The sequence below is a fragment of the Convolutriloba macropyga genome, chromosome 11 (assembly GCF_964194025.1).
Source record: "Convolutriloba macropyga chromosome 11, txConMacr16.3, whole genome shotgun sequence".
Lineage (NCBI taxonomy): Eukaryota > Metazoa > Xenacoelomorpha > Acoela > Convolutidae > Convolutriloba > Convolutriloba macropyga.
The window spans coordinates 20,119,775-20,142,909 of NC_134478.1; the positions used below are offsets into that span (position 1 = coordinate 20,119,775).

Sequence of the window (23,135 nt, forward strand, 5' to 3'; positions counted from 1 at the left end):
GCTAGCGTTTCAAATTTATGCAACGTACTATATTTTCAATGTTTCAGCCTCCTAGTGACTCAATTAGCTGTCAAATTACTGCTCCAATCAGGGTTCATTCTTTGAGGAAATTGCGTCCACCCAATCCGTCGTGTGGGAGAAGGAAAAGTAGTTGAAGCAGAATCCTCTTTAGGATCAAAACAGACTCTCATTTCTATCTGCTTAATTTGTGTATTTGTCAATTCTTTTCATGAACAAATAAATAAACACCAAACCAATCTGTTTTCATGTAGACTTAAGAAACTCAGAAGGTCAGCTTAGAAGGTCAGCACCTAAAGTGCACTGAAAACGAGTGATATGAAATTGAGTTATTGCAATCGTATCTTTGGCGCTCTCCGAGTCCAACAAATTCATTGTTAAGAGCCTGCATGAAAAATAATATCTTGGACATCACATTAGTTCGAATTGACAATCCTCAGCTAGGCATACGTCAGGCTTAATGGTCCAAATAAAAGTGTTGATCCGTTTCTCAAGAAAAAAAAAATTAAGCGCAAAATATATCACGGGGGGGGGGGGTCTAATAAAAAAAAGCAGGCGCAACCAACCTGCAAATGAACCCGTAATCAACTCAAACCAGGTCTAGTGCCTAACCATTAGACCAATTGGTTTTAAATTTTCAAAAAATAACCCTATTTTTTTCCTTTCCTGTCCCCTCTTTTTATTTTGAACAAGCATGCAGCGCTTCTTGTCAAGGTACGTCAAGATTATCTGTTAAAAAGGGCTGGAACATGCAGTGCGAACGCTCAATATCTGTTCTTCTCGTTAGTTTCTGTTTGAAAACGTCATGATAAAAAGTTTCGACTATAATAACATTTCAGTAAGTTTGCAATAAAAACATGTCACTTTCTGTTGACTTCTAATTGAAAACACCGCAATAACAAAGAACTCTTAGTTATAATAACATTTCATTTACTTTGCAAGGAAGAACATAACTTTGTAGGTAATCCAAAGTTTAAAATTTGTATCGTTAATACTTCTCTTAAGTCTCTAATTTTTTTGTTGTTATAAAATTGACGAAGATGCAAAAAGCAACAAAAATTGACAGGAACATTTAGAAAACTGATAATCGGCTTCAACATTGTTTTTCTATCAGTCTTTTTCTGGAAAACTGCCAACTAAAAACTTTGATAAACCAATTTTTTCTAAATCAGGACTGTGGGAGCGAAAAGCAAAATAAAAAACATGTGTTCTGCTTAATTGTTAGTTGTCTCAATTGTATTGGGAATTATATAGAAATCGAAACCTTTGCGCAAAAGAAAAAAACACAAAAGTGATATCAGGTATTCCGAAACCATAAAACCAGAACCCTAAATGATATCACACAAGTCAAATCAAAAAGCAAACAAGGTATGTGGGCGAAAACAACGAAATAGGAAGCCTATATGTGACTTGCGCATATTCATTTTGAAAAATTTTTAACAATCCAAAAATCCTATATTGAAAAGTTTCTAGACATTGTTTGAAATAAAAACGTCAAACTTCATTTTAGAAACATGAGCGATTCAAGTGATATAACAAAACAACGCTTTACAAATGAACAGACATAGAGAAGCAATTTTAAGACTCAATTGGAGACACCCAATTTTTGTCCAACAAAAAATATTCTATCGAATGAAAATTTTCGGATCATTTCAACAACTTTGCCCCCTTTTGCAAAGGGGGGCCATTCTTGAATATAATTTAATCGAGCGACTTATTAACCAATTAGAGACGACTAATAACTTTCCACGCATACTGTATTAAACTGAACAGAATAAAATACACCATGATATGTTAGTTAGCCGAATTGGAATAAAAAAGCGACAAGAACTTCCGACTGAAGATTTCCAGATGAGATCCAACAGTGCATGAGAGGCATGGCCGTGAACAGCGGTCCGCAATTGAGCTTAATTTAATATTAGACTATCTAAACCATAGGCCAAGTAATATTGTGGTAAAGCATAGCACAGAAGGGGAGGTGGGGCAATTGTTGAAAAAATCCAAATTTTCAGCAAACTAAAACCAATTTATAATTTCCTCGCTAACCATTTCTGCAAAGAAGCTTCTCTCAAAACATCTTTCAGCAGATTGTCAAAATACTACATCAATCTAGTCTAAAGAGCTTTAGATAAAAATAGAACAACGAAACGTCAATTGAACCACAGATAAACACCGGTTTGTTTAACTTTACTGTGACCTGCTTTAATTGTGGGCGAATGGGGCAAACTTTGAGAAAAAATAGCACGAATTGCTTCAAAAGTACTTATTATTGTAATTTTGGAGACGTATTAAAATTAAAAGTGGAAAAAAGACCTCAATTTTGAACCAATGTACTTTTGAGTACCACATTAGGTTCATCAATTGTCTTCCTGATATTATAAGTAAACTTCGTTATGTTTCTTTAGGCCGAAAAAAACTATCTGAAAATCCTTTTTGGGATTCATTCGCCTCGTTTTGCTTCTGTTCAATTGCACATTTGTTTGTTAAATCTGCACTGCGTTTTTACTCTGAGAGACAAACTTAGTTGTGATTGCACTTTGCGAAATCAAGCTTATAAAATGTAGATTTGGTTTTAAAGCGAAAAAATTGTTTTAAATTGAGTACGACATGATGCAGTCAACAGGATCTAAGCTAAGCATACCCCTCTAGGAATAGACTTTTGGGGGATAAATCTACGCAGGACCCTCCTTTGCAATGAAAAAGGAGGGTCCTTTGCAATGAAATTCGCTATTCTAGCAAGCTATATTTAGATTCTTCTTGTCACTCCGGCTGATTGTACAAAATTGCCACCTTATCGCATCCTCAACGAGACAATCGCAGGCTAATTTGCACAATCTGCAAGGGAAACATACACAAGGAACGATGAACGAAAAATGAATTGAGATAGATGTTGTTAGCATTTATTTGAGATTGGAATATTGTGTGGCGATAAAACTTGGCAAAAATGAGATTGAAAAACATTATCAATTCTTTTTAGCACTGGAACGGAGGGACGTAGAATATTCCGGCAGTAAAAGGTGCCTTTTGGCGACTCGTTAAGATGCAATCATTAGAGCTCGTAATTTTTTATCACTATGAAAATTTGACCGCAAAACGAAGTCAATCAGTTGAATTTTTCTACAACGACGTGATGGAATGGACTGAAAGGTCTGATCTCGGTTCGCGGGAAGAAACGATAAATCGTGACGAAATTGTTGCAAATACGATTAACAGGGAAACTAAACGAGAAAGTAAGCAAAACACCTGAAAAGTGCAGCCAACAATAATGCCAGCCGATTCAATGCTTCCGATCAGAATGAGAAATCTGTTTTTTTTTCAGCATCGAAATTGCCAGTCAAATGGCACCCAAAACACTAACTCGCCAATCACGACGCCAATGTCACCCTAGTCATCTGGAAAATACTATCGCACGAGGAAACGAGTGTCACAAATGAGGCCTTTCTATCATCTGCTCCCGGGTATGTCGAAAATCTACTAAACAGTATGCTAAAAAAACTAACTTTGTAGAATCCAAAAAAAATCAGAACCAACCATAAATATGGCCCAAAGTTCTATATTCAAGGAACATTTGGGTTCTAATTACAGCAGTTTTGACAAAAAATATGTTCGCCACAGTCACTATTTCACATACCGACTTAGTTGATCCTGTGAACAGTCCCATCTGTAATGCGGGAAGTGAGTTTTGTTACGCAGTAAATGAACGAATAATATTAACCAATCAGATTCCAGTATTTTAAACGCATATAGAAATCGTTCTAAATTAATAAAATACGCTCTAATATACCTAGAAAGTTACGAAAAAGTTCATTTAACCTAATTTTAAGTAAATATAACCATGATATGTATCGATTAAGCTGGTTTTCGGCTTAATATTTTTAGGTTTTCTAGACAATTGCCGATTGAATACGAACTGATTTGACGTCAATGACATCAGACAAAAAACCAGTAAAAGAGCATCGAAAAAACCTTGCCGTCTAAGTTTTCACTTGTTGTCTTGATCGTTACTTTGTACATTACTGATACTGACACGTTGCATTGATCGTTGAAACTATACGTTGCTATATGTCGAAAAAAGTTGAATTAAATCATCGAACTACAGTTTTAGACTGAGTTAATATTGATGCCGCTCCCGGCTTGCGAACACTAAATGTGATAAACTGATTAAATAAAAACTTAACTGAAGTGGAGCCTCAATTATCGAAATAACCTTATCGTCATGAGTACCCGCTTAATCAATGGACTGACAGGGTTTGCTCAGATATCGAAATTTCACTGCTACGGGGTCAAAAATGGACTTGACAGGGTTTGCTCAGATATCGAAACTTCACTGCTACGGGGGTCAAAAATGGACTTGACAGGGTTTGCTCAGATACCGAAACTTCACTGCTACGGGGGTCAAAAATGTACTTGACAGGGTTTGCTCAGATAAAGAAGGGAGCCTAACAAACAGAAAGTTGTCAGCATTATCTGAGGGTACATTGGTCATCACAGGAAAATTGAAAGTCCCTCACATTGGTCATCACAGGAAAGTTCAGAATGGATTCCAAAGAAGAAACCGACAAAAAAACTGTAAGACAGAACCACACAAATTTCTTTGATTAATTTGAGTGCGATATATTTATATTTGATTTAGACGGCAAACTCCAACCCCTAACGGAAATTTTTGATATAGTGCCTTAACAAAAATAAGTTAACGGTATCAGCCCATTAATACAGATAATCGGTCACCATTAACCCCCCCCCCCCCCACAAACAATTTTGAGACAAAAAAAAACATCGATTTTGAAAATTTTTGGTCGAACTGTCGAAAATTTGTAAAAAGGGATCAAGTCAGTTCGTATATCAAAAAATAACCTCTGATATAAAGAAAATTGTTAGAAAATAATGCTAAATTGTTCAATTTTGAAAATTTTTGGTCAATTTTGAGGCATTCTAAAAACTTTTAGAAAATCAATACCGAATATTGATAAACCGTATTCTTGAGTTTAAAACCGTCCAATTTACTGGATTACCGTTCCGTATTCAAAAAATTGCAGAAATGTTGACCAAAAATAGAAAAAATTGAACAAAAGCATAAAATTTTGACAATTTTCTCAAAAAAAAAAAAATAAAACAATTTTCCAGCAAGAAGGTTCGTAAACACAATAAAGTTGTGAAAATTTTCACAACCTCCGGCCTACAAAAAAAAAAATATCGAATTCCCATAATTTTTCTCGTCGATCGTTTATGAGCCGTTTTGCCCGCGTCCTTTTCGTCCTTTCGTTTTTAGTTTTCCGTTATACGATTTTTTTCTCAAAAACGTCGCTCTCCCAAAACGTTGCTTCCCGTTTTTTTTTCCGCTACTTTTCCGGATTTCAATTTAGTATATCATATGTGATGAAGTGTGTTGTTATTTTTGCTGTAGTATGTTGAGTATGCTAGTATGCTGGTTTGTTGTTTAGGTCTTATAGCTTTCTAGGGTGTGACTTAAGTTTATTCTCGAGTTACGGCTGGATTGCCCTTTGACTTTTCAACTTTACTAATTTACTAGCCTTTCTGTTGAAGTATATTTATTTTGCTGCTTTATGTTTGTGTGTACCTGTATGATTGATAGTTGGTTTGGTCTTGTTGCCTTCCAGGGTGTGACTTAAGTTTATTCTCGAGTTACGGCTGGGTTGTTTCTTGACTTTTCCAACTATCTTAGTCTACAAATACACTATTGTAATTTATTCAATTTTGCTGTAGTTTGTTTAATACCGTTAGTATGCTGATTGTTTGTTTTGGTTTGGGTTTTGCTAGGATGTGACTTAAGTTTATTCTGGAGTTACGGCTAGTAAATTTCTCGACCTTTTCATCCTTTTAGTGTACTACTGCATTGCCGTAAAATTAGTTTGTCGTTAAATTTGTCGTTATAAACCCATTATGAACTATGTTAGAGTGTCTTGCAGTAGTTTCTCTCCTTCTTCCTGGGGTGTGACTTAAGTTTGTTCTGGAGTTACGGCTAGGTTGTTTGCTTGAGTTTTTGCTGTGGTCTGCTAACATAGTTCTATCCAACCTCAATTCCCGCCCGTTCTCTCCCACCGTCCCGTTTCGTTGCGTAGCGCGTTTTCCACCCGCTTTCCCGCACGTCCCGTTTCCGTTCCGTCGCGCACTGCTCGCTCGACTTCTCGTCTGTCCCGTTTCCGTCGCGTCGCGCGTTGCTCGCTCGACTTCCCGTCCGTAACGTCTCCGTTTCGTCGCGCGTTGCTCGCTCGACTTCCCGTGTGTCCTTTGCCTCCCTCCGCGTTGAACGCATAGCGTTCAGCGCTCCACTTCTGTTTTGTCGGGCACAGTGTGCTCGACGACCTTCTTTGCTCTTTGGGTGGTTTGTTTTACAGACTGTCTACAGTGTGCTGTGTTTGGTGCCTTTTTCGTTGGGTTTGTTTTGCGTGGGTTCGATTTATTTGGAGTGTGCATATAATAATTAACCGTGTGCAGTGGTAGGTTTGCTGGTCTTTGGAAATAATAACATCGTGATGTCTAATAGTCTTGATCAAAAAGTCAAAAAGTTGTACGCTGCCAGGTCAAAGCGCGAGGCTGAATTGCATGCTATACATGAAGATATTCTTCATTGCATAACTAATCAAAGTAGGCGAGTGAAAGTTGAACGCCTAGTAACAAAGTGCAACGATGCATTTATGACCGTTGTAGACAAAAATGAGGACCTGATTGCATTTGCTGGAAAAACGGAGGATCCAAGTGCACTTGTTCCTTCATTAGAGTCTTACTTAGAGGCAATGACAACCAAGAACGACAAGATCCTCACTTCAGCACGAAACTACATCAACTCTGTTGATGATAAAGTGAGTGAGTTTCAGGAACCGAGGGCCTCCATTCGTTCTAGACTTCCCTCAATTATGACCTCGTCAAAAACATCTAGTCAGCGTAAACATGACTACGTAATTGCTAAAATGAAGCGCGAAGAGATTGAAAAACAGAATGAGGCAGCCATTCGTCTTGCTAAACAGAAAAAGCAAATAGAATTAGATGAACTGGAGGAAAACAACAGGAAACGGTTGGCAGAGGCAACTCTGCAAGAATTTGAATTGCTGGACGCCGTTTCTAAAGGTAGCCAATCTGAAACAACTGCAAGTGCCAGGAGCTCAATGAGAAGTGAAAAGGCTGTCCAAGACTGGATCAACACCTCACTTGCTTTAAGTTTTCACAATGAGGAGAAAACTAGTGAACCACAGGTTATGATTGACCCTCCAGAATGTCCTAGCCACAACAACGGCAAAACAGTGGAAGATCAGAACACTGAAATTTCAAGGCATTCTATTCCAAAAAATTGTCGAGGCAATTACATTTTAAGCATTGAGACCTTGCAGCAACTCGACCCCTATTATACTCCACCTGAAAATTTTTTGGCTGCTGCTAACACACAGGCGTTGTACCAGGCGCACCTAAGGGCGCAAATGAATCAAACAGGCCAGCAAGGCACGGTGCCCCCAAGCATAACTAACCAAGGAACCGCGGATAGTCAGCCACCTTCTGTACAAGCCCCAGAGGCTTCTTCACCGCCCATTCAACAGCCCATTCCACAACACACGTTCGCACCACAAGAAAATCAGAATATTGCAACCGAGTTTTTTCCCAACGCACAACTTCAAATTTCGCAATCCAGGGGACCTGAAACATCAAGTCTGCCCGAGAATAATTCGGCCCAGCGTATATGCCCCCGACAACAAATTAATTTTGTCCCCCGAGCACCAAACGCCACTCTTCCTCCTTTTCCGACAACAAATCATCCAGCCCCCGCAATCAACGTTCCCCTGCACCCAAGCGCCCCACCAAGTCCAAACATTCAACAGCACAACTCCGAACCCGCTCATCCTAACGTCCTTCCGATTCCGAACCCAGTCTTTGCACCTAACCTCACTGCTCCCATCCCACAAGCCACTTTGGATAATCAGCCTCTCGTCAAAACATTCCAGAATAATAATAACCCAGTACACAAAGCTGTACGTACCGTTGCTGCTCCTGTCCCAAATATGCCCAATATCCCTCTCGGCCAAAATTTTGTGCCAAATATGAGTCATTGGCGTTTTCCACAGCACAGACCGTCATTAGTCAACCAAGACGCTACCACCGTAAATAATGTTGCTCCAAATGTACAGGCACACATTGCACCATCAGCCACTAATTTTCCACAACAAATATATTCGAATTCACCCCTTTTGATTGATATACAATCACCATCCGGCACACATCAGGAAAACCCAATTGCAACTACAAGTAATATTGTATCTGGTCTGGCCACTCCGGTTTTTCAGCCAACATACCCTTATGTTGGGCCCACTCCGTTGAGTTGGAGTGGTCCGCAGGTGTCTGCACCTGCCCCTCCGATACCGGACAATGCGTCATTGATTAGGGAATTAGCTGATGCAATAACCAGCAAGAAAAATGACCCCTTGCCAGAATGGAAACTTGCTCAGTATAATGGCGATCCATTGCAATGGCACGAGTGGTATGGTCAATTCAAAAGCGCGATTGACTCCCAAACGCTCACTGATGACGTTAAATTGACATACCTTAAGACACTCGTCACTGGTAAAGCAAAGATTGCAATCGCCGAGTTTGCTTACTGTGGTTTAATGTACAAGGATGCACTAAGGACTTTGGAACGTAAATTTGGCCAGCCACAGGCAGTCGTAAGTGCACACTTGGATAAACTAAGCAACTTTCCGCCTCTTAAAATGCACAATAGTGATAACATTATTAACTATTCTGCAGCCATATCCACCCTCGTTGGGGTTTTCAAGTCACTATCATATGATGCTGATTTGAAGAGCGCTTCCCTACTTAACCAAGCGGTACAGAAGTTACCACCAAACATGAAAGAGTCATGGTCACTCTTTACGGTTAAGAAGCACTGGGTTAAGCCTACCCTCCTTGATTTTAACGATTGGCTTAAAGAAAAGGCTGAGGCCCATGATCTTATGAAACAAAGCGCAACCAAGGCCAAAACTGAAGAGAACATCACTTCAGTAACCAAGACCAAAACAGCCTCAAAAGTGTTTGCATCAAATTCGCAACAGAGGGAAACAAAGAAGCAAATGCCATCTGCTTCCACAAATACTTACTTTCGATGCATTGTATGCAAAGGTAACCACCGGTTATGGGAGTGTCGAGTTTTCAAGGAAAAGACTCCAACCCAGAGAGCTAAGTTGGTGGCGGATAACAAACTTTGCTTTTCGTGCTTACGGGACAAGCACACATTCCGCCAGTGCCCTCAACCAAGAAAGTGCCGAGCAGAAGGGTGCAATAGTTCGCATAACACACTATTGCATGGAGCAGATAGGGTTTTCCCAACAAAACAGTCGACAAATTCCAATACCATTCAACCTTCTGGCAACACAGGGCAAAGTAAAGCAGCTTCTAGTCAACTCCAGCCTAATAAGACCACAACAATGTCATCTGTTACTGATGTTAAGGGGCTCCTTCAGGTGACTGAATTGCAGTTGGTCAATTCGTCCGGTTTAGATACCAAGGCTTTAGTTTTGTGTGATACCGCCTGCAGTAACTCTTGGGTGGCCGGTAGTCTCGCAGATAGACTCGGTTTGCACGGTAAAGCACTAAAGCTAACTGTCAGGGGTATTAATACCGAAGAAGTAGTTGATACTAGGGTTGTTGAAGTTACTGTGAAACCAAGAGAACAACAAGATTTCGAACCATTCACCGTCAACCCTTTCGTTAAAGAGAGTCTGAACGTCGGCTCAGATATAATTAATGTACAGGCCCTGCAAGAGACTTACCCACACTTAGCAGTCCTTGATCCCGTAACATATTCCTATAAAGACATTGAGATGATACTCGGACAAGATGTCTATCATGCCATCCGCCCGTTAGAATACTTCTCTGCCGATGAGAAGCGTTCACCCGTTGCCGTACGCTTGCCCATAGGTTGGGTCTTAAGCGGTCCGTTACCATCAAGTTCGTGTTTAACCTCAACGTGCTTTAAAGTGAATATCGAACAAGACAATGAGTTAGCAAGTCAAGTAAAGTCATGGTACGACATTGAATCATTCGGGGCAAACAAGCAGGTCGACTCAAGATCTGCAGCAGACGCAAGGGCTCACGAAATCCTTGAGAGTACCACCATACACAATGGCCTGAGATACGATGTCGGAATGCTGTGGGCAGCAGATAACACCAAGCTCCCAAATAATTACTTCTCATCCCTTGTGCAACTAAAATCTCTCGAAAAACGATTGGCTAAGGATGAAGACCTTAGAGAGAAGTATACTAGTACCATCAAGGAAGACCTAAACAAGGGGTATGTAATTGAGGTTCCGGACGCTCACAAGGTTGAGAATCGGTCCGATAAAGAGTGGTACCTACCCCACCATCCGGTTTTAAACCCGAACAAACCGGGTAAGATGCGTAGGGTGCTCAATGGAGCAGCAAAATTTCATGGCGCCTCACTGAATAAATCTTTGCTCACTGGCCCTGATCTGCTCCAAAACCTTATTTACGTACTTCTTCGCTTCCGACAACATCCATATGCCGTCTCTGCCGACATCGAGGGAATGTTTCTACAGGTTGGTGTATTACCATCAGATCAACCATCACTTCGCTTTCTGTGGCGGGAGGACCCCACAACTAACGTTGTAGTGTATCAATATACGCGCCATATATTCGGGGCTAAAGACTCACCCACATGCGCCAACTATGCATTACAACGCACTGCGAGAGACAATGCCAAGTTTTACCCCGAAGCTGCAAAAGCCGTCCTTGAAAACTTCTACATGGACGATTACCTTGACTCAGTGGAGTCTCCTGAGAAAGCCATCAATAGATCGAAGGAATTGGTACATCTTCTCCATCTCGGTGGGTTCAAGCTTACAAAGTTTGTAAGCAATGTGCAAAATCTGGCTGATCGAATTGATGGTTCGCCTCAATCTACTGAGCCCAAGGTTATTGTTTCATGTCAGGAGGATTCATCGCATATGCTAGGGTTAAAGTGGGATCACACTAATGACACTTTAGTTGTGAGTAGGGGTACAAGCTGCGCTATCACCAAGTCCCTCACGCAACGCTTGGTCCTAAGTCTTGTCTCGAAAGTCTTTGACCCCATTGGTCTTGTCGCACCGTTTACCGTCGGTGCGCGATTGCTCTTAAAAGACATCTGGCGTGTCACAGGACAGCAATGGGATGACGAGCTCCCACAGGACATGGTTCAAAGATTTTTGGTCTGGAGTGCGGACTTACCAAAGCTTGAAAACATCAAAATTCCTCGAAGTTACTTTAGTGGACCCTTTCATAATACAGAGTTGCATATGTTCGGTGACAGTTCCCAGGATATTTTTAGTGCCGTCGCATTTCTTCGAGCCCGAGTAACAACCCCTACGGGCAAGATAAAAACAGAGCTTGCGTTTGTTTTGGGGAAAGCGCGCGTGGCGCCAATGAAAATAATGACTGTCCCTAAACTGGAATTGCAAGCAGCTCTACTTGCCGCTCGGCTGAAGAACGAAATTATTCAGGCACTTACTGTAACTGTTAACCAAGTATTCATGTGGACAGACAGCACGACCGTTCTTCAGTGGATAAACTCTAATGAAAAGCAACCAATCTTTGTAGCAAACCGCGTTTGTGAAATTTTGGAGTGTACCAGCGTTGACCAATGGAACCACGTCGCAACTAAGGATAATCCAGCTGACGCTGGCACGCGTGGAATGTCCGCTGAGGTTTTGCAACTAAGCAGTTGGGTCAATGGTCCACATTTCTTATCTAACTCAAGTTTCCCTTTCGTACCGAACAAAGACGTCATTAAAAACATCAAACTTGGCGTCAACAAAGCAGTCATCATAGAAGACACTGTATCTTTGACTACATCTGTCAAAAAACAGACAACTCCTGTTCCTTCATTGTTTCCGTTTGATAAGTTTAGTTCTTATCAAAAGTACCTGCGCATTGACGCATACGTTCTCCGGCTTTTGCCGAAACATGCCGGCTACCGTAACCCCGATGGTAGCATTACTGACCCTACTGAGCTTGACGAAGCCGAGCGTCATCTACAGTATTTGGCGCAAGGAGAGTCTTTTGAAGCCGAAAGAAAAGATCTTCTTGACAATAAATTTGTTAAACGGAGTAGCCGAATTGCTCCACATTCACCGTTTATTAGTCCAAATGGGCTAATCCGTTCCTCGGGCCGCATTAAGCGGTTAATTGAAGTTGGGTTTGACGTAAAGTACCCAATCATCTTAGACGCACGTCATCCGTTTGTAAAACTGTTCCTTGAACACACGCACGTAAAGCATTATCATCAAGGCGTCGAATACCTAAGATCAATTGTGCAAGAACACTATACAATACTGAAACTAAGATCATCCTTGCGTTCCATCAAAGCACACTGCCTGAGATGCCGAGAATTCCAAGCTGTAACTATGCAACCAATCATGTCTGACTTACCTAAGGAGAGACTTGCTTACCAGTCTCCTCCCTTCACGAACACTGGCGTTGACTACTTTGGGCCATTCTATGTTACTGTCCGCCGTACTACTGAGAAAAGGTGGGGCTTCCTCTTCACCTGTCTCACTACTCGCGCTGTCCATGTCGAGATAGTTCCATCCATGGACACCAGTTCTTGTGTTATGGGAGTTGAGCGGTTTGTGTCACGTAGGGGACACCTGCCATGATTTGGTCGGACAATGGCACTAACTTTATTGGGGCGGAGAAAGAACTCCGAGAAAGTATTGAAAAGTGGAACGTTGTCAACATTGCAGCTGAGCTCGCTCACAAAGGTATAAAGTGGAGGTTCAATCCACCCAGTGCACCACATCAAGGTGGTATCTGGGAGAGGTTGGTACGCAGCTTCAAGCGCGTGTTGTATACTATTCTTGGCACGCGTCGCCTCACGGATGAGGTACTGCATACCACCTTTTGTCTCGTGGAGAATGCTCTCAATTCGCGTCCTTTAACACCCGTAAGCGCCGATCCGCGCGATTTGAACGCTTTAACGCCCAACCACTTTCTTTTAGGTGAATACTCTACCGGTATTCCGTCTGTTGTCGGTAATAATGAGCTCAACCATCGTAAACGTTACGTCCGTGCGCAGTCATACGCTAATGCGATCTGGTCCCGTTGGATCAGAGAGTATGTACCGACGCTGAACCGACGCTCTAAGTGGCAGACGCCTGCCGAGCAACACCTTAAGACCGGTGACTTGGTTTGGATAGTTGAGGAAACCAACCCTAGGGGTTACTACCCAACCGCTCGGATTGTGGAACTCCGTTACGGCTCCGATAGCGTCGCGCGCTCCGCCGTTTTACGAACGTCTACCGGTTCACTCGTCCGCCCGCTTGTAAAACTTGTACCAGTTTTCCCAACATCTTCTTCCGGGCCGGAGGATGTTACGCAGTAAATGAACGAATAATATTAACCAATCAGATTCCAGTATTTTAAACGCATATAGAAATCGTTCTAAATTAATAAAATACGCTCTAATATACCTAGAAAGTTACGAAAAAGTTCATTTAACCTAATTTTAAGTAAATATAACCATGATATGTATCGATTAAGCTGGTTTTCGGCTTAATATTTTTAGGTTTTCTAGACAATTGCCGATTGAATACGAACTGATTTGACGTCAATGACATCAGACAAAAAACCAGTAAAAGAGCATCGAAAAAACCTTGCCGTCTAAGTTTTCACTTGTTGTCTTGATCGTTACTTTGTACATTACTGATACTGACACGTTGCATTGATCGTTGAAACTATACGTTGCTATATGTCGAAAAAAGTTGAATTAAATCATCGAACTACAGTTTTAGACTGAGTTAATAAGTTTAAATCATTACCATGCATAAAATTTTTGTATTTTTGTTAAATTCTGTCTTTCAATTCGAATAGTAAAGAACTCAAAATAAGCTGAATGCATTGAAAATTTGGGGAAGCCAGGTATTAAAACCTTACCGAACGAGCATCAAAACACGGGGATGTACACTAGAACCAAAAGAAAATAAAGGCCGGCAAATAGATGACGCGGAATTCACTTCAGTTCTAGACGCGTAGAGACGGCTCATCGGAAGCAATTTACTGTGATCAGCCATAACAATCATATTTACTAATAAAAGACAAATCTTAAGAAAATTGAGCATCAAACTTCGATAAGATTGCATAGCCAGGCTATATTCGATTTAGTTTTTGGAACAGATAGATCAAAAACTTATATTGTCGGCTCTATAATTTTCACTATGGGATTTAAAAGTACTCAACAAATCAATTAAAAAAACCGATACCAAATGCCAAACAACGATACACTCTTCGTTGGCTTTCCAAAAACCATCTATAATTCTCCATCGCAAAACACAACCTAAGTTTCAAACATTCGATTTATAATATGTGTATATATGGACAACTGAACTTTCATTCAAAAACAGCGTAACTTAATGAATTGCATAAAACACGATTCTAAGCTTTTACAGACAAGCCATCAAAATTCCAAGTATGATGAATTTTACAATGATTGGTCTAAAGAATAAGTTTTTTTCAGACATTTTAATCGTTACACACGAAACAGACAAATATCTTACAAAACAGTGTTTTTGCAATTCTGGGCAAAGAAAATTCATATAGTTTAAGAATTAGATTAACCAAATTCTTTATTTCAGAATTGAAAACCAACTAATTAAGATACAAAATTATGGAGACCTGGATTTCGCCTCTCGAATCTAAAATTCGAGCAACAATTTCAATCGCACCACCAAATACATTTAAAAAATTTATTCCCGCAGAAATCTGAAAAATTTCATTGGACGGCAGAACACGGCTTTTATTTTAATGCAATAAAAATTGGTACTGAAACAAAAAACAGTCATCTGAATCACTTCTCAGGAACGCTAATTTGAATGTGAAGCTTCCTAATTGCTTTGATTACATTCGCGATTAACTCATGCAATGAAAAAACGATGAAAAACAATACTTCATAAAAAATCTGGATTCCTGAACTCATGAGAGGAAAGTTGTAGCATCAAAATTAGATTTGTTAGGAGCCACCTGGACCAAAAAAAAAACCATCAAAAAATCCTTTTAAGTGGACTAAAAAATTTAAAATTTGCGATCAGGGAAAACAATTTTAATGTTAATAGAACTTTGTTCCAACACATCAGATGGCAACCTTTCATGTTGAGTCAAGACATAAATGTATACAATAAATTGTTACATTGCAAGCGAATATCTTCATAAATAATCTTAAATTTGCGCTGCAAAAAACAACAATTTTAATCACCATCACTCGCGCCTCAAATGAAATCTGACTATTTTGCTAATCTGTTAACAACAATACGTTACATAACCGACTAACGTCGGGCGAACTGCTCTCAAACGACCGGTTGGCTTCGTCAGTAGCTAGGCACGGTTTAATGAGGCTAGCGTTAGCTTAATTAAAGGCGCGGGAGCGCAGCGGGGGGAGGGGGTGCACCGGGGGGGGGGCAGATGGGGGTGGCAACAGTGGGGGGGGGGGGGGGTCAACCTCTAAGAACCACCATTCGCACCATAAGTAGGTCTCCAAAACAGATTCTCTGAATCGCATACTTGAAGACTAGTGCTCTGAAAGGCTCTAAGAGCACTTAATGCCCGCTGGGCGCTACCTGGTTATCGCGTCTGAGGACAAAAAGTCAAATGCGTCAGACCAAAAATTGGTTAAGCGAAAAATTGCATAAATAAGACCGACAGGACTAATATAATTGCTATAAATTTTGTTTGAGAGCAAATCCTACCGACATCAAAAAACATAAGAACTATTAGAGGATACAAAATTCGGCTTAAAGAAAACTCACGAGTAACTCGACACGATCACTGAATCATAAACGATTTTCACAAGGTCACACTGAGGATACCACTCACAACATTAGCGTTCAATATGTAATCAGCTGCTAGCGAACTACTTTATTGCTGCCGTCTGCTTCAGCACGGGCAGTAGCGGTGCAATAGGTTTCAAGTGGACTTAAATAAAGTTCATAGGCGTAAAAATTAGCCACAGTAATATTAAAAGCAATAAGTAGAAGCGATAAAAAAGCTTTCTGTACAAAAGAACCTAACATGAATTGCTTTCACTGTTTAAAAGTCGAGAAATTTAGAGAACTAAAAAAACAGCTGACAGATTGTCAGAAAATAGTCACAATAGCTTCGTGGATCTGCGGTCTGAAAAAAAGCAGTAAAAAGACACACCAAAAAATGGTCTTTTCATTGAAGGCTGAGATGTTATATTATGATTAAGAATCTGTATAAGTTATTCCTGCCTCTATCAGCTGCTCTTAAATAACCTTCAGTTAGAGCGACACATTCACTTGACCTTATCTCTTTGAATTGAAGTAAATAGTCAATCTCAAAGTGATGAAGTCATTTTTGAGGAGGTAAGGCACGTGTGACAAAAAATTTAATCAAAGGAATGAACAAAAAAGCTCGCTCCATTAAGAGCGAAAAATGACGTCACGTTTCATATTAAATTGCATGAGCGAATGAAGAAAAAGTGGTTGTGACGTCATATGGTTGGAACAAAAATCTTGACGACGAAGTAAAAAAAAACATAGCAGGAAAAGACATGACGTACAATTCAAAGAATTTTCATTGACTAAACAAAAAAAGTAGAACTAGAACGGACTATGAGTGAATTGGGAAAATCATTTTCGGCGGGAAAAAATCCGATCCAAAAAATCGAAAAAACAGAAAATCAAAGTGAAATTGCCGCATGTGAACAAAAAAACCACTAGCGAGAAAGCGAATTTTGTTCAAACCACTCTACTTTAAAATTAGAGCGAAAAAAATTCACACCACAAAACCACTCGCTTTTTCGCTCCATTTCCTGTTTCGGCGTGACCAAAAATCACCACTCCAATTTGACTTCAGAAATCATGAAAATGTGTGAACAGATCTTAAAAAAAGACAGTGCCCCAATACATTTCAAATTCTTTGAATTGTAAAAACCAAGAGGCCAATGAAATCCCAAGCTATCGCTGAGTGGCTATTAACAATTAATTCAAGCGCAGCAATGCCACTCAAGAAGACAGTCAACTATAATAATTGCTTCCAACAATGAGGATCAGCCACAAGGTTCTTTGATTATGAGAGATGATTTTCGGTCTAAACTTAATGGACCAACCCTGGTATCAACATTTATAGAATTATCGACATTTCATAAAGGTTGCATAACACTTACCCACTGGCGAGAGGTTGCACTGGGTAGTAGCATATTTTGGCTTAGAGGCTAACTTAGCACAAGAGAAGGGGAAGTTAGGGGATAAAAAAGGGTGAATTAGGGTTTTTTGGGGTCACGAGGCTGGACTGGTGCCCGGAATGGGGCGGGGCTCCAAAGTCAACAGACAAACATATTTAGACCACAGGATATCTGTTGTTACAAACTTCGTTTGAGAGCAATTAGCTAGCAATCAGTCGGTGTCCAAGAACGAGTTATCCACTCCCTGACACGGCAACGGATATCAATCATTCCAAAGCGAAAAGAAAGTAATCTAGCTAGAGCAAGATTTCACTTCAGAGATCTTAAACTTTTTCTTTGTCATCGGATATAGCTGAAGTGTTTCCATACCCAGCAAGTTTAGCTAACTCAACAATGAAAAAACATGACGACTAACGTCGGAGCGAATTTTAGTGAGGTTAGCTTTAGCGTAATTGAAGAGGTGTGAGGTGAGCTGCACCCGGGGCGAGGGCGTTGGGGGGGGGGGTAAACCTTTAAGAACTGCCCTTCACAACATAAGTTTAAGTCTCCAAAACAGTTTCTGAGAATCGCATACTTTGAGACTAGTGAACTCTAAGAGAACTTGATGCCCGCTGGGCGCTACCTGTTTATTCCGTTTTTGAGGACGAAAAGTCAAATAGTGCAGACAAAAAATCGGTCAAGCGAAAAATCGCATTAAAAAAGACCGATACGACTAATATAATTGCTTTAAACTTCGTTTGAGAGCAATTAAAAACATTCAAAAATTGAACCCGAGCAATTTAAATTTCATGATATTGACATATAACAGTAGTATTTTAAATACAGCATCAAGATGTAACCCAGAAAGTTCCAGCAAACAAAAATATAGAACTTAAATTCAGAGTGATACAATTCACTTTCATTTCATGCTTTCAAAGCATCATAATAACATTTAAACACAGTAAATACAGGTATTATTGACACTTAATTTAAACATTTGATTGTACCCTTTCATAATGAAATAGAGTCTCTAAACAAAATCTAGTGGAGCACAAAGGATAATAGCAATCTCGAATTACAAGTATCCTTTTTATATAGAATGAATCTAACTTAAAAATAGTGAGAACATTTACAATATCACAATGCATATCTCAAACTAAAAGAACAGAATTTCGCTCGGTTGTTAACAGACACTTATCGAAGTCAAGTTTGAATAGAAATAGATAAATTAAAGCTTCTGATGAAAAAATAAGTTACTCTGAATTTATTTCAGCTGTACTTTAAACATAAGCTGCCTCATTTTTGTGGTTATCAAAGTTATATGTGGTTCATATATTTGTAAATTTGATACAGTTTTTAATATATCACTCAGATCACTTCAAAATTTAATCTCAGTAATCTTTTTGTAGGGGGATGGCTCTATTTGCGTTAGCGACTATCGCAAGGCTCTGAGGAGGGGTTGATACGCTGCAGAACCCGGTCCAGCCATTGCGAAGGTCCATTTAGAAGGATCTCGATCCAACAAGGGACGTCTGTGATTCTCTTCCGAGTGTACTCTTGGCCCCAACCTAACAACACACCAATCAAAATTCTATTTTCTTCCAAACTTTTGGCTGGGGGCAGTTAAAATCTAAGTACACTGCAGGACCTACACCTCTGTCGCTCCTATTGCATTTTATAATTCGAGTGGTCCAATCATTCAGTTATTTTAGGCTAACAATTTTGATATTTTGCCAAACCCATGTGCCAAATTTTTAAAATGATTTACTATGTAATGACCTAAGCTCTGCAGTTGGGGTGCATTAAGTACTTAAAATTGGTGGTGGGGGCTAAGGGGCAGACTTAAAACATTTACTTTGTTTTCTTGCATTCAGGCCTGAGAAACATACCCGGCAGATTGTCGGAAAATAGCCGCCATTGATTCCCACAACACCGATTGGGATTGAAAGAACAGAAACATAGCCTGCAGATTGCCGGAAAAAAGCCGCGATAGAGGCTTTTGGCCTTCCACGAATCGAAACAACTAATGTAATATAGACAGATCGAACACCAGTCCTTTAATAGACCACTAGACTCTTTGGGTTAGAGTCGGAATGTCATTTTTATGACACATACGGTCTATACTCAAGACTAATACTCAAGAATTAGGGCATAAAAGTTTGGCACTACTTAGATTCACACTATTGATCTTTAACTAGTAAATGTTCATAAAAATTAAAGTTCCATAAGTGAGTTCAGGAGCCATTTTTTTGAGTGAGGTAAGTCACGCAATTGACCTAAACGCAGAAACGACGTCACGCATACAAATTTTAACTGCAAAGCAGTAGAAGTCACTGAACTCATTGAAAAAGTCAATTCCAAGAAGTCAGGTGGTAAGACGAAACAAAAAACAAAACAAGTCCGGAAATACAATTCAAAGCATTGAATAAAAATCTTAGAAGTACTCTACCTGACTAGCAGATCAATTGAACAATGACAGCCAAAACACCAACAAAATCAACTAAAACAATCAAACAAACTAAACAAAAAAATACTCATTGCTATAACTCTTGTAGCTTTTACCCTTTAGGCAACATTTGATCCCTTTAAATATGCGTAATTCATAAACATATTTAAAACTAATTTTTGTTTCTGAAAACGGTCCTGTATTATATCTGCAAGACCTGAACAAATTCATTGGCCCTTGAAGATCGATTAACTCAAAAATGACCGAAAAATTTTTAAAAAAATGAAATCAACTGCAAATTTTAATGATGTTGTTGAAGATCGTGATATTAAAATCTTCAGAATCCTTTTTGTGTCTTTAGAGGACATCCAAAATCCAATTCTAAGCCTCAAAAAATCAGTGTCTCGAAAAAAAATTGACAAACTAGGTTAAAAGACAAAAATTTTCAGAAAATTCAAATTTTATCAAAAAGCAGAACTTCTTTTTATTACAACGTTGAAAACCATTCCATTGCCCCCTACCAACTATGTAATAATATACAACCAAACCCTCGAGGAGGTTACCTGGCTACTGAGGCAACAAAAACTGAATATAAAGTAATTTAAAAAAAAATTGGAAAAAATTGCGAATTTGATCAGAAAAATTCTTAAAGTCGAAAAGTTAAAATGTTGGAAGCAATTCCATTGACACTAAAAACCATGCAGTAACTTCTCATCAGACCGTGGAATAGTTTTTCTGGTCCTTGAGGCAGGAAAAATTAAAAATTGACAAAAAAAATTAGGGAAAACTTGAACAACCTTTAGATTTTATCAAGAAAATGATAAAAATCGAGACATTAAAATGTTGAAAATCACTCCATTGTTACTAGAAACTATGCAGTGCTCTATTATCAAACCTTAAAGGAGCTTCTCTGGCCCCTGAAGCTTGAAAAACTCAAAATTTTTGACAAAAAATTTTCAGAAAACTTGAAAAAAATTAGTATAATTTTGAGTGTTTGTAGTACAACTTCATATAGCTCATAAAAAGATCATAATGTAATTTTTTCTAGCAAACGGCCTTCATCAAATTTTAAAAACTTCAACCTAAGACTAATCAAACAAAAACACAAAAAAAATCTCAAAAAACATGAAAAATTGTACCATTTTGACCTGAAAAACTCATAAAAGTGACCTTTTAACCTTAAATTAAGGCCATCCCAGCAGCTCCACCACTCTAAGCGCTTGAAGGACTACCAAATCCCACTTTGGTCATCTAATGAAACTTAATGCCCGCTGGGCTTTGCCTGTTTATCCCGTTTTGAAAGATCAAAGTCATTGAAAAATGTGTGAACACATTTTAAAACACAGCGCCCCAATACATTTCAAATTTTTTGATTTGTAAAAAATTAGGAGTGCAATAATAGCCGCCTGGAATTGCTGACGCGGCTATTAAAAACAATGATAAAAATTGATTGTTGTACAAAAATATTTTTAGAGTGCAAACTATTTTGATTGGATTTCGTAGTAATGCATACTCCTGTTTCTTAATGAAAGGATGCAGGGGCTATTATCTGAACTGAAACGCAGTAGAGATGTTAGCTATGACTGATAAAAACACAATTAAAGTAGCGGGCATCTAAAATTGGGTTTATCCTGTTTCTAATTTGATTGAGAGCAATCCAAATAGAATCTCTACTTCGTTTGAGAGCAATTTAAGACACGCACGTTTACAATAATTGCTTCTCATTCGAGAGCAATTGAAAAACTATAGCCCCGCAATACAATTCAACTTCTTTGAATTGTAACAACACCATTCAAATTCTTTGAATTGTAAAAATAGGAGCGCTACAATAGCCGACTGAGAACATGAGGGCGGTTAATAAAGATCACAATGGGTGCAAATAATATTGCAATTTTTCTACTTCGTCTCACCTTTGATGAAACTTATTCTAATGCTGCATAGAGAGGTCAAATCCATGATAGACTTGTAACTACTGTTTGACCTCAATTGATCATTCAAGTGCCTTTGAAACTCCTCCATGGTGAATAACTTAAGGTTGTAATCAGGTGGGATCTTGCACACAGTTCCCGGATCCCAGCGGTACCTCAAGTTGCAGCACTGACTTTGCACAAAGAGCGGGCTGTCGCTCAAACACTTTGCATATATTTCATCGTTTTTAGTTCTGAACAGCTGGAGACCCTTGCCGATGTTGTTCCTCGTAATTTCTACAATTTCTTGACGGTTGACATTGGAAAGGGATCCGAGGCAGAACCTGTCAATTGAGGAGGGATCTGTGCCACCGTCCACCGAGAATTGATTGGGCGATACATAACACACTTCTCCAATTTGCTGGCTGAACTCGTAATAGCGAATCTGACACCAGAAGAGAGGTTGCACGTACCTGACAGGGAAACCTGTTCGAATTCCTGCCCTAGGCGACTGTAACATGATGTCATCAAGGGGCGTGGGATCGTTGATATTTGAAGAGAGGTGAGAAGCTGCAGACAGGGGCAGGACTGACGAGTTATTAGTTTGCATGTGTTTTGAGGAATTGTGATGCGAGTATGATCCATCGCTGTGCGATGGTGGCGGTTGTTGCAAATGAGGTACATACGCTGGTGCAGTATTTCCTTGAGGGTAACCGTGATTAAAACCTCCTCCCATACCTCCGCTTGTATCTACTGTGCCCATGTTCCTGCCATGGTTGGGGTATTTACTCTGGGAATGGGGCAAAGGCTGTGGGGAGCCCTGACTGTGGAAACTGCTGGCGCTGGTTTTACGGCTGCCAGAAATGTACGTTGGTGGTTGCTGCTGTTGGGTCATTGTAGATGATATTGCTACTATCTCGGAGTACTGATTCTCTGAATCGTTAGACACTGAAACAAGTCCACTTCTGTCAAGACCAAACACTTGCATCATGATGATGACAATAATAAACAACACAGTATTTTCTTGATTGATTCACTTCAGAAGGGTAAATTTAGCAAAATATCAAATAATAATTAGCATTTTCAATCAATGCTCAAATTTCAAATATATCAACTGCATTATACTTGCTGAAAAGATTGCTACTAACAGGCCGAGCCTAATCTAAAAACACTTTTGTATCAATTTCATCTTTAATGAACTGAAATATAACCGAGACTTGAATTGGATTTAAGTTTTGTTGACATTTACATACTATAAAACTTCTCGGAATTCATGTGACATAAATTGTAGTTAAAAAGTAGACGATTCATGGAGGCCAGACATTAGCTCAAACAAAGTCACATGTTGCTTAAAGAGTGACGTTAAAAAGTGTTGAAACAATATAAGGCGGAAGTTTTTCGACCCTTCTGAGTTGCTCTAAGCTGAATGAAATTCACTTCATTTTTTTTGGTTTTCACGTCTTCAATTTCGTAATTCACATCATGATCCAAACAGGTCAGCCGAATTACCAAATAATCAGCAAAACTTTCAGATCGTCCTTGAAAATTTTGTAAGATCTTATGTAACACTAATGAGGAAAGTAATACAACT

The 23,135-nt window shown here is 39.4% G+C and overlaps 2 protein-coding genes across 4 annotated transcripts in view; one reads left to right on the forward strand and one right to left on the reverse strand.

Moving 5' to 3' along the window:
* The window catches only part of LOC142349866 (thioredoxin domain-containing protein 6-like), a 40,454-nt gene extending 40,197 nt beyond the window's left edge, over positions 1–257 (forward strand). For both annotated transcript variants that reach the window (XM_075401686.1, XM_075401688.1), the window contains one exon: positions 48–257. In XM_075401686.1, the coding sequence (XP_075257801.1) occupies positions 48–55 (8 nt within the window). In that variant the 3' untranslated portion in view covers positions 56–257. The remainder of the gene's footprint in view (positions 1–47) is intronic.
* Positions 258–17,976: 17,719 nt separating this feature from the next.
* The window catches only part of LOC142349206 (uncharacterized), a 75,724-nt gene continuing 70,565 nt past the window's right edge, over positions 17,977–23,135 (reverse strand). For both annotated transcript variants that reach the window (XM_075400619.1, XM_075400618.1), the window contains exons 7-8: positions 21,548–22,492; positions 17,977–18,759 (exon numbers count right to left, since the gene is read on the reverse strand). In XM_075400619.1, coding sequence (XP_075256734.1) covers positions 18,620–18,759; positions 21,548–22,492 — 1,085 coding nt within the window. In that variant the 3' untranslated portion in view covers positions 17,977–18,619. The remainder of the gene's footprint in view (positions 18,760–21,547; positions 22,493–23,135) is intronic.